Genomic DNA, 12556 nt, shown 5'->3' with positions numbered 1-12556 from the left:
ACTTTATCAATTATATAGCTTCATTCCTGCTCTCCCCTGCCCTCCCTATAGATAAGATTTATTGAGATGCCCAATCATACAATTGCCCCTGCTTTCTGACAGCATCTGATCTAGAGAGAACTCTCCTTTCCTTAGATCATCCCCTAAATTGCCCAAATACTACAATAGGTTCTTTCTAACATAGTCTTACTGAAACACCCCACAGTTCCCTATGGTGTGCGTTCTCCCTCCCTGCAAAGATTAATAAACCCAACTTGTCAACTATGGTCATGTTCCTGGTGATCTTTGGCTGAAGGGCATTGACATGTTCCACTGCCTAGAATGTTCTTCCCCAGATATTTGCATAGCTCTTTCCCTTATTCTGTTCTTCGCTCATACATCATCTTTTCAGAGAGGTGTTCCCCGACCACACTATTTACAGTGGCACCTGATCGTTCTCTATCCCTTTACGCTGTTTATTTTTCTTCACAGCATTCATTACTATCTGATATTATACAGTTAAATAATATACGCACATATGTTTATTGTATGTCTCTCCCATTAGAATCTAAGTTTCATGAAGACTGGGACTTTGTCTTTTTGACTGTATCCACACTGCCTACAACATTGCCTGACACAGAGTTGGTATTAAATGATATGTATTTAATGACCATATGAATGAATGGGTGTTTATTGTGTCAGGTTTATAACAGTTTCATTCTGTCACATATTCATTGTTTGGCCTTAGTCTTCCATTTAAATAGATTGGCTCACTGCAAAATGTCCATTCTTAATTTTTTATTTTGACTCATTTCTTATTTGATTTGATTTCACATTGCCAAGTAATTTTTCACAAAGAACTCATAGGTGGCATATTCCCTCAATTTTTTTCATATTTGAAATAAGCTACCTGGTTGTTGTTGTTGTTTGGTAGATTCTATTATATATTATATATTATATAGCAGTTGTCCACTCCCTCTTTCTCATTAGGAGGGTTATCTATTCCTATCTAATTGACTTTGGAAGGTTTTAAGAAGACAAAGAGAAGCAACAGTATCAAGTCAAGTAAGGAGAAAATTGTTAGAATTAAGTAGAAAAGGGGATAGAGATGAACAAGCAAATGTATATTCAGCACTTATGAGGTACCAGACACTCGTTCATCCAACCTTAAGTAGCCATATTTATCCACCATTTAGTGGATCAAGTCAGGCTTCACAAGTTAGTGCTTGAGTTGCATCTTTCTGGAAGACCAAGCACTTGCCAAACAACAGGAGAAGTAAACAGTGGATATGAAAGGAATGGTTATTCCAGGCTCAGGGTTCCAGGCACAGACATGGAAGCAGTCAAGCGTGTCATAGTTTGGAAACTGAAGGTCAAAACAACTGTATGGAAAGGTATTATTATCTCTATTATAAAGGGACTGAATAAACGTCATTTTAAAAATCTTTTATCATCGTCCATTGAATATATATTAAGCACCCCCAAGATTCTTGGCATATTAACACAGGAGAGGACAGTTGCTTCCCTCAAGAAATTCATAATCAAATTCAAACAAGGCAAGCAAACACTGACAATGTGGTCATAAAACCTAACTGATTCCATTATCAGCCAATCAAAAACCTTACTAGAATGTGAGACAATTGATACCTTTAAAATCTACTGGGTTATTTGAAGTAGGCTTCAGCCTGCTGATAAAAAGAAAATGAAAGGTGAAACAGAAAATTAATGAAACTTTCCAATGATCTTGTCCAAAAGGCAATCGTTAAGGCCACTCAAATTTCTTGGTCTGCTCTGCTTTCCTACGAGAAAATTCCTTTCCTAAGCATTGAATCCCCTTTGGTTATAGGTAGCTTTAAAATTTTAATTTAGATCTGCTGGGCTGGGTGATGAGGGACATGGCCAGAAGGGAAGAGGTTTCCTGTGCTTTGAACCAACAGGTTTTCATCATACCTTAGTTGGGGCTCCACATTTTTAAAGCCCTTTCAGGAAAGGGGAAAAGGCAATGCAATTCTCTTGGCAACCCTGGTGCTGGTAATGCTGGTGCAAAAGAAATGATACCATGCCTTCCAGTTTACTGGGAGGTAACCAACAAACATTTGCTATCAAGAGTGTAGCTACTGCCACTGTGATCCGTATTTCAAAGATATGTCTCATTTTAGTTTTAGTGAACTAACCTACTGAAAGGCAAATAGATCCTAAATTTTCAAGAAATACTTTGTCCTGGTTCCTAAACACTTTTTTTTCTTCTAAATTTTGGGCGAGGATGACTCAGGAAAGTGGTCATTAATGGTCATTAATCTGCTAACAAATTTTGTTAAATATGCTAACTCATTTTGTTAAGTGCTCAGTTCCAGGGAAATACTAACCATCTGCTTTAGTTTCTTTTACAACCGTGTACTCCTGTTTCCTGTGAAATGTCTTTATATTAAACAACGAAACTCATAATTTTAAGTCCTAATTAAAAAAAAAAAACCCAATAGTGCAGTAATTCTCACATTGTTTTCTCACAATACAAAATCTAGAAGAGCATAAGGAATTTCATTTCTTTTTTCCACATGAAAATACAACTGTATTACGCCACTTTGGTATTTTTCTCTGTGGCTTTACCTCATTGAGGAGAATGTAGAATAGATTGGGGGTGGATCGATGGTGACATTCTTGTGTGATTTCATGTTGAAGAAAATGAGATATAGTTAGATTTGTTTTCATTCTGGAATATCCTCATGGACATTTTCAGCAAGGCTTTTATAGGAAGGAAGTACAAAGATTCTGACTGAAAGGTAAACAGGTGCAAATTCAAGTTTTGGGGAATGGATGCAATATTATCCTATACATACTTTTATTTTTTTTCAAAGATTTTATTTATTTATTTGATGGAGAGAGAGACAGACAGCGAAAGAGGGAACACAAGCAGGGGGAGTGGGAGAGGAAGAAGCAGGCTCCCAGCGAAGGAGCCTGATGTGGGGCTCGATCCCAGGACTCCGGGATCACGCCCTGAGCCGAAGGCAGACGCTTAATGACTGAGCCACCCAGGCGCCCACCTATACATACTTAAAAAAAAAGAAAATGAAGGTAGTGAATGGCCTTAACTGTTGAAGAAAAAAGCTAATGTTTTGGCTCCTTAGTTGGATACAATCAATAACCAGCCTAAAGGGAGAGCGTTTGCTCTCCAAACACCCATTCTATTGCTTCGTTCATCACGGTACTCAGGAGAGTATTACCAGAGAGTTTTAAAAAAATTACGACTCATTTATTTATTCATTCATTAAACAATTATTGAACACCGACTATGTGTCAGACACTAAAACCCCCTGAGGAGGAAATGCTATGTGAATAAAAATAATAAATTAACAACGCAAGTATTAATTTAGGGGCGCCTGGGCGGCTCAGTGGTTGGGCGCGCGCCTTCGGCTGGGCTCAGGTCGAGATCCTCGGATCCTGGGATTCAGCTCCTCCGCGTGGTCCCTGCTCAGCGGGGGGTCTGCTTTTCCCGCTTTCTGCCCCTCCCCCCACTCGTGCGGGCGCGCGGGCTCTCTCAAATAAATGAGTAAAATCTTTAAAAAAAAAACCAATGCAAGTGTTAATTTATTCCTCTTTCAACATACAGCTCAAATGGGAACATTTAGTTTGCTATTTCCTTCTCTGTGTTCTATACCTTGTACAAATACTTCTGTCCGCGTTTGTGTAACCATCTACTGAGCTCTTTGGAAAGGGAGAGACCTTGGCTTACTCATTTTTGTATTCCACGGCACCTAACGTAAGTTTTGGTATAGCTCAAACAGGTGGTCAGTAAACGGTAGACGAAGCGAAGGAATTAAGATAGTACTGCATCATTTAGTATTCAACTTAGAAGACTGTCTAGTGTCCAAACCCTAGATTTATTTCTTAAAAATAGTTACTGTAATGTCGTGGTTAACTTGTCATCCTAGAACTTGAGTCATCCTTAGTCGATCAATTCGACTTGATTATATTTATTCAGATTATATTTCAAGGTGGTTTATCGTCTAAGAAACGGGCTAATCGAGCAGGTTCAAACTTGCAAAAGAAATGAAACTCATACGGTCTCGAAAAGTTTTCACGCCCTAGATGCTTGCGCCTAATTTAGGATCCCAACCGCTCGTGATTGACTGCATTACCCCATCTTTCCCTTCCCTTTTTCCCACCCTTTCGCCCTCCGGAAAGGGCCGAACGCTCCCAGAGCTTCCCAGTCTCACTCCGCCCCCTGCGGAAGGAGCCGAAGGGAGAGCCGGGCGCCGAAGCGGGGCCGCCTAGAGCTCGGGCCCTTCCGGAAAGACCCGAACTGCGCTCGGAGAAGGAGGGCGCCTTCGACTTCGGCGCTGCGCCCCCGCGCTGTGCCCTCTGTCGGTGGCGTGGGGCAGCTGTAGCAGCGGTGGCGGCAGCCGCGTCGACGTCGACCAAGACTGGAGCGACGTTTAAAGAAGGAGCCGAATCGCCGCGGAGTCCGGCTTCTGGTTGTTGGAGGGCTCCCACCCGTCCGCGCGGCCCGACGAGGAGAAGCGGCGGCGCCGGGAAGCAGGTGAGGACCCGGCCCGGTGCCGGGAGGGGCGAGGGAGCGCGCCCGCTGCCTCCGTCGCTGGGCCGCGCCTGCGTTTGCATTCTCCTCACTTGAACCAGGAAGCGGCGGAGTCGGAGGCTCCGCTCCTCCGGCCCTTTCTTTGTGTGGGCCCGGGAGCGAAGGAGGGGACGAGCCCGGAGGGCCGCGGCGCGGTCCCCTCCGCCGTCAGGGACCGAGGGGCTGCCGGTGCCCTGGGTAGGCCCGGCGCGCGGGGAGCCCACCATGGGGACCCACTTGGCTTTTTCCTCGCCCTCCGCCTGCCTTTTTTGTGCCTCCTTTTCTCCTCCTAGCCCCTACTTTGATTTAGAGCTTTTCTGCCCGGCCCATCCTCCCCTTCCGTCCCCTTCCCTGGGCATAACAATGCCGCCTGCTTGGCCTCATCCCCTCCCAACACCCCACCCTCCGGTTCGCCACCTTCTACTTTCGCCGGCGGACCCCCGCCCTCGCGGTGCAGTTCGTACCTCCATCTGGATTTGTAGGAAGCTGCCTTTTCGCGTGAATTGGGGTGAAAAAAAAAACCTCGGTTGCAGCCGGCTGGGTGCAAATGGGGAAGAGGGGGTGGAGTAAGGAAGATGGGGTTCAGCTGCCGCAGGGAGCCGCGTGTCGGTTGGCTTTACTCGCTCGCGGATGGCGTTTCTCTGTTTTCCACCTTCACCTGCCCTCAGTCAAGGGTTTGTCTCACAGTGATGCGGAATGGCTTTTCCGTAGGCAGGTCGCAGATCTCGGGGTGGGTTCAGAGCGATTCTTGCCGTTCCTGGGCCCACCCTGACGGGGAAGAGCGGGACGAAATCTAAACAAAATGAAACCAATTCCCAGTGTCACCTGGACACGTAACGTTTGATGCATTACCCCCTTCCAAGAACCCATTTGCAAACGACAAAAATTGTATTCGGAAAACCTATCTACCTACTTAAAAGCGGCTTCTGTCGAAATCCCCGTATTTCGGAAGCCCTGGTTGCTGGCTCGCTGTCCAAAGGTCACCCTTTCTGATGAGTGCCTTAATGGTAACCTGGAATTCCTTGGTACTGTTAAACGAGCAACGCCTTGTAACACACGATCTTTCAAATCCTCATTTCTAGACTTTTTGCCTACTTTCTGTTTTTAAGCTGCAGTTTTGAAAATTTCGAAGATGCTTGAGACGCCCCGCCTTCCACGTGTATATAACTTAAGCACTGTGACGACAGTGCTACTATTTTGGTAACTTTAAAGGGAAAGAATATTAGCAATAAAAGTGTTTCTCTACATAAAGTACTTATCAGCCAATTGTTTATATATATAAAATCTATAAAAGTTAAATGTATAAAAATTAAATATATATTTAATATACGTATATATTTTAAACTACGCAACACCCTTGTTACTGGGAATGTGTTCTGTGATGTGCAAAAAAAGAATGTTTTGGGAGTGGTACACAGCATTGCTCTTTACTGACCTCCCCCTCCCTTTTCTTAGAGTAACCGCTTGCTCTGTTCCAGTAAGTTTATGTTTTCATTTTCACTAACACATCTGGTATAAAAAAAGTTCTCATACCAGTGCGCATAATTCTTTACCAACAAATTGAAATGTTTCGTGTTTTCATGCAAATAAGCATTAAGAAATGGTGACCTTTCCTTTGTCTTATTTTTTTCACAGTACCATCTGTTGACTTCGCTTGGCACTCTAACATTTCACCTCTGGAGATTGTAAGAGTAGAGAGGTGAGGGGAAGGGGCAAGGAGATGATGAAAGGGGAGAGGGTACAAAAGGTGTTTCATAGTTTATCTAGGTGAGGCATCCCAGTTTAAATAAGAGCAAAAAACTGACGGGCAGTCGAGAAGTAATGATTGTCAGTGTTTATAAACACTAATTCGGTCATTGGCTATAGGGAGTAGCTTTTGAATGTGTTCTTAAAGATCATGTAAAATTTAGGAAGAGTATAGAATGGATATTGCACACAGCAAGCTTTTCTTTTTCTAAGATTTTATTTATTTATTCGACGGAGATAGAGACAGCCAGCGAGAGAGGGAACACAAGCAGGGGGAGTGGGAGAGGAAGAAGCAGGCTCATAGCGGAGGAGCCTGATGTGGGGCTCGATCCCAGAACGCCAGGATCACGCCCTGAGCCAAAGGCAGACGCTTAACCGCTGTGCCACCCAGGCGCTCCATCAAGCTTTTCTGACACTTAAATCATTCATTTACAGGTGAAATAACATCTGTGTGTTCACGATGAAGACTTTTTCTTAAAGTTTTAAGACCATTAAAAATGAACTCTTAAGTCTTCTTGAGGACAGAACCCAAAAGTGGAACTAAGAAAATTAATTCTAATCTTAAAAAATTGCTTAGTGGTGATGCATGTATCTGAGATTCAGAGGAAGAGATTACCGTTCAGATCTGTAGATCAATTAAAAATTTGCTTGTCTCTTCTCAGGGGGAAATCATGAGATTTGATGCATGGTCCAAAAGCCAGCCTGTAGGAACAATTTATATACAAGCCAAAAAGTTACGCCAAACTTCAGTTAAAACTTGAATACACGATTTAATGATGCTGCAGCTTACATTCTGAATGATAAAGTACTTCTTGTTTTTCTTTTCTAATCTTCTCCCACCCTTTCCTCCTCCCTTTCTCTTACAGGCATGGAGAGTAGAAAACTGATTTCTGCTACAGACATTCAATACTCTGGCAGTCTGCTGAACTCCCTGAATGAGCAACGTGGCCATGGACTCTTCTGTGATGTTACCGTTATCGTGGAAGACCGAAAATTCCGGGCCCACAGGAATATTCTTTCAGCTTCTAGTACTTACTTCCATCAGCTCTTCTCAGTTGCCGGGCAAGTTGTTGAACTGAGCTTTATAAGAGCAGAGATCTTTGCCGAAATTCTCAATTATATCTATAGTTCTAAAATTGTTCGTGTTAGATCGGATTTACTTGATGAGTTGATTAAATCAGGGCAGCTGTTAGGGGTTAAGTTTATAGCAGAGCTTGGTGTCCCATTGTCACAGGTTAAAAGCATCTCAGGTACATCTCAGGACGGTAATGCAGAAACCTTACCTCCTGGTTCTAGTGACAAGAACCTTGAAATACAAAAATCAAAAGATGAAGCCCAAGATAACGGGGCCACTATAATGCCTATTATAACAGAGTCTTTTTCCTTATCTGCTGAAGATTACGAGACAAAAAAGATCATTGTTACCGATTCAGATGATGATGACGATGACGTCATTTTCTGCTCTGAGATTCTGCCTGCAAAGGAGACTTTGCCAAGTACCAATGCAGTGGCTCAGGTCCAGCCTAACCCAGGTTCCGTTGCCATTTCAGATGTTGCATCTTGTGCTAGTAATAACTCTCCCCCTTTACCAAATCTCACACCTACTCAGAAACTTCCTACTTCTGTGAATCAGGCAACTCTGAGCCAGACGCAAGGAAGTGAAAAATTGCTGGTATCTTCAGCCCCGACACATCTGACTCCCAACATTATTTTGCTAAATCAGACCCCACTTACTACACCACCAAATGTCACTTCTTCACTTCCAAATCATATGTCTCCTTCAATCAATTTGCTTGTGCAGAATCAGCAGACACCAAACAGTGCTGTTATAACAGGAAACAAGGCCAACGAAGAGGAGGAGGAGGAAATTATAGATGATGACGATGACACTATTAGCTCCAGTCCAGATTCGGCGGTCAGTAATACATCTCTGGTCCCCCAGGCTGATATCCCCCCAAATGCCACTTTTGATGGATCGTTGGTACAGAAGATGCAGATTCCTACACTTCTGCAAGAGCCACTTTCCAATTCTTTAAAAATTTCAGATATAATTACTAGAAACACTAATGATGCAGGTTTAGGATCAAAACATCTAATGGAGGGTCAGAAGATCATTACTTTAGATACAACTACTGAGATTGAAGGCTTGTCGACGGGTTGCAAGGTTTATGCAAATATCGGTGAAGATACTTATGACATAGTGATCCCCGTCAAAGATGACCCTGACGAAGGGGAGGCCAGACTTGAGAATGAGATACCAAAAACATCTAGTGGTGAGACGCCCAACAAACGTATGAAAGTAAAACATGATGATCACTATGAGTTAATAGTAGATGGGAGGGTCTATTATATCTGTATTGTGTGCAAAAGGTCATATGTCTGTCTGACAAGCTTGCGGAGACATTTTAACATTCATTCCTGGGAGAAGAAGTACCCTTGCCGTTACTGTGAGAAGGTATTTCCTCTTGCAGAATATCGCACAAAACACGAAATTCATCACACAGGGGAGCGAAGGTACCAGTGTTTGGCCTGTGGCAAATCTTTCATCAACTATCAGTTTATGTCTTCACACATAAAGTCAGTTCATAGTCAAGATCCTTCTGGAGACTCAAAGCTTTATCGTTTACATCCATGCAGGTCCTTACAGATCAGACAATATGCATATCTTTCTGATAGGTCAGGCGCTATGCCTGTAATGAAGGATGATGCTATTGGGTATAAGGTTGATGCTGGGAAAGACCCTGCAGTAGGGGCTGCATCTGCTCCTCAGAACAAGCCAATGACCTGGGAAGATATTTTTATTCAGCAGGAAAATGATTCAATTTTTAAACAGAATGTAACAGATGGCAGTACTGAGTTTGAATTTATAATACCAGAATCTTACTGAACTTTGAAATCTCAGCAAGTTTGGTTTGCATTCAGGGGCAGGGGTTTCAAAAAGACCTGTAAAACAAATTAAGGTGAAAACGAGTTCATTTGATCTGCCACGTCATCTGAAGGCAGTCTAGTTGGATTATTTGTTGATAATTTTTAGAAGCAAATTATTCTGAAAGTTTGAGTAGAGATTGAGAAGTCCCTCCCCCCTCACCCCGAGTATCTGTTTGTATAGTTAGCTTTCAGCTCGTTTTAAAGAGGCAAGAAGAAAAAAAGCTTGGAGAGATAGTTTCCTGAATAGCATTTGAAGCAGTCTGAATGTTCTTGGAAAATAACTGGAGTTATTAGCATACCCTAGTTTATCTTACAACTTTCCCCTTCCATGTTAGCACTTTACTGCTGAATTCTCAATTATCTTAATATTGAGACTATAAATGTGTGTTGTGTTTTGGATGTGGCATAAAGAGTAAACAAGAACTTCTGAAGTTGTTCTGGAAAATTTCAGAATAAGTCTTTGCTTCGTTGTGTATTCCGCTAGTCCAAATGGATAGCAACCTCCTGCCTCCCTCCCGCCATGAAAATGGCTGTGCAGACAAGTGTCTCATCTGAAGAAAGAGTTTTAGCTAATTAGAATTGAGTTTTGCTTTTATTGCCATCGTCTGGAAAAGACTTTGGTGGTTGGACTACTGTATATATACCTTTGCAGTTGTGGTCTCTTTGGGCAAAAATGTTAATGGAAAACAAATCTCTGTATTGCAGACAGGAGGAGAGGAAAAGTTCTGTTGCGTTTGTTCTGAAGTCTGTGTTCTTACATGATAGAGAGTGGAAGTGAATGGAGAGTTCCTTTTTGTTCATATGGTTAAAAATGTTCCCTTGAGAAATTTCAAAGTTCGAATACGAAAGCCACCAAATAAATCTTTCATTATGTATAAATCTTTATAAATGATAGATTCCATAAATGAGACTCCTACATATTTTAGGCGGGAGGCTACCGGTATATATTTTTAAATGTTCATATGACTTAGAATTTCTAATAGAAAGTTTTCATTTGAAATAGTTGAATCCATGATCTAGTATTTTCCTTTCACAAGACCTTTTAGGTTTTTACCCCTTCTAAAGTAAGTTCCATTCCATCTGCAAAGTGCTGCAATATTATAGCAATCAGAAACTATATATGGAATGTTATATAGGCTTGTTGATTCCCGTTTATCTTGAGAACAATACGTGTACCTTTCTTCCTTTTCAAGTGACACATATTTAAAACACTTAGAAAATAAAGTCAAAACTCATTGAAGTGCTAGTACTAAAAGGAAGCAGGTTGGAACAAATATATAGCCTAGCCTTTATAACAGGATTAACGTGTTGAACTTCTGTAAATTACTTTTTGCAAAGGAAAAAAATTAATAGATACTGAAAAAGATTGTCGTGCATAGTCGTTAGTCCTTTGTAACCTTGCTTAAATATTTCTTAATTCAACATAGATATTTTCTTTTTCTTTGACTACGTATTTTTAAAAATAGTCTATTTCTTGACTTTGAACTTAAAGCTTTAATCATAATTTTTCATGTATACATCATTCTTCTGACGGTAAGCTAGGTTTGAAGATAATGGTTTCAGTGTTTCAGTTGGTAGCAGAGGGTATCGGGCCTCAGTATTTGCAATAATACGAGAAGGAAGAAAAATACAATCTTTTGCTTACCGAGGGCTAGAATGATGTGCACCTGTCTGTTTTCTGTTCTGTGAGTCTAGGCGTTCAAACCATTTTGTGAACTAATCCTTGGAAAAGTTTAAGTTACCTTAGAACTTAAGACTCTGATCTCTGGAATCAATATCTGTTTCCGTTCTGTGCAGTTATTGACAACATTACTCTTTGACTATACGGTGCACTCAGAAATATTTTCAGTGGAAATTTGTTTGAGTTTCATTAATGCTGTTTCACCAGTTAGACATAATTACTTCTGCAAGTGTGAATGACACTGATGGCCAGCAGAGCTTCCAGATCTTTCAAATTTAACTGCTAGGAAAATTAGTTGATCATAATAAAACTTGAGAGTTTCTAACAAGGCTATTGTGACAAACCAGGAATTGAGTCTGTAAGGGAAAACCATCCATTCTGAATAATAGGGACGTAATTATTTGCTGCTGCTGTGCTCTGTGTCAATTCTGAGTATAAAAGTTAAACTCTGTGCCTAATGAAGGTGTCTTCTAGAGTTTTTTTGGGAGGAGAAAAACTGGAAAGTTAACTTGTATTTTTGCCAGAAGACTCTTCGTTGCATGTATGTCAAGGTCTTCAGTTTTTTCAGAAGTTTCTATATCCAAAGTTCAGAATTAGTGTGAACTACTCTGGGGCTGAAACCATCCACTCCCAGTGTTTATTGGGTTGGAAATCTGTAGCAGGATTCTGTTTAAAACTTACCATGGTGTTTTCCTATTTCATACTTAGGTTTCTGGCTACTAAATTCCTTCTTTTTTCTTTTCAAGTTGGCTGCAAATTTGCTCCTGTGCTAAATTACCTGTAAACCTTCTGGATAGGAACTGTTTGAAATAGCAATTTGTTGAAAGAGATGACAGAAAATGAAAATGCCCAAACTAAGCAAAGATTTTAAAATGCCATAGCAATCTTGCAAGATTTACTTTAAAATATATTTTAAATGATCATTATCATCTCAGTGGTACTGATCGCCCATGTGCAACTACTATGAGGAATTGATATTGTCTTTTTTCCATTGTACCAAAAAGATAAATGGTTAAAAATGGTCAAGGAATTTTGTATTGTCAAGGCATGCCTAATCTAAAGGATTAAATGTTAATTCAACAGCACTGGCTTCCTCACCTCTGTCAATCATACGAAACCTTGTTCATTTCCACCCAATACGTAATGTTCATACTTGTACAATCTTTCCTATCATATGACTTTAAGTTCTACTTTTCATTAACCATTACCTGGTATTAGTTCGTAGAGCTCCTTATGGCAAAAATAAAATGTTCTAATTCTGATTTTTGAGTGTATTTTTTGCAAGATTATCTTTCAGAAATGATACAGACTTGGAGTGCCTGGCTGGCTCAGTCGGTGAAGCATGCGGGGGGGGGGGGGTCGTGAGTTCAGGCCCCACATGGGCCGTGGAGCTCACTTAAAAAAACAGAAAAGAAATTACATAGGCTTTACTATTCTGTTGTTTTTCAGTTTTTGTAGTAAGAGACTGGGGGTATTTCTGATGACAGCATAACAAACTTTCCTACTAGGTTTGTAGGGGTGCTGACAATACTGCCTCCATCTTTGGCTCTCTGTCTTGTTCATATCTGTGCAGTGACCTCCCTTGGGGCTACATGTTCCAGGCCCCTTGGAGGTTAACGTATGCCCTGACCGGAATGTGGGAAGGCTTG

At 41.3% G+C, this 12556-nt stretch overlaps 1 protein-coding gene across 3 annotated transcripts; it reads left to right on the top strand.

The window, feature by feature from the left end:
• The first annotated feature begins 4250 nt into the window (after window positions 1-4250).
• Window positions 4251-12169, top strand: ZBTB33 (zinc finger and BTB domain containing 33). Of its 3 annotated transcripts, none has more exons than XM_045814868.2 (3): window positions 4251-4516; window positions 6188-6251; window positions 7165-12169. In XM_045814868.2, exon 3 carries the CDS (start codon window positions 7167-7169, stop codon window positions 9183-9185), a length of 2019 nt encoding a protein of 672 aa, XP_045670824.1. In that variant the 5' UTR covers window positions 4251-4516; window positions 6188-6251; window positions 7165-7166; the 3' UTR covers window positions 9186-12169. The 3 variants fall into 3 exon arrangements, with proteins under 3 accessions (XP_045670824.1, XP_045670815.1, XP_045670832.1); XM_045814876.2 differs by lacking the exon at window positions 4251-4516 and adding an exon at window positions 4533-4750; XM_045814859.2 differs by lacking the exon at window positions 6188-6251 and having other exon boundaries at window positions 4252-4516.
• Window positions 12170-12556: the final 387 nt, after the last annotated feature.

The sequence above is a fragment of the Ursus americanus genome, chromosome X, assembly GCF_024610735.1.
Source record: "Ursus americanus isolate L20-20 chromosome X, mUrsAme1.1.p, whole genome shotgun sequence".
Classification (NCBI taxonomy): Eukaryota; Metazoa; Chordata; class Mammalia; order Carnivora; family Ursidae; genus Ursus; species Ursus americanus.
This window is presented reverse-complemented; position numbering and strand designations above follow the sequence as displayed.

What these genes read in the sequence shown, in the direction of transcription:
- ZBTB33 (XM_045814868.2), top strand. Translation starts at nt 7,167, where the DNA reads ATGGAGAGTAGAAAACTGATTTCTGCTACAGACATTCAATACTCTGGC.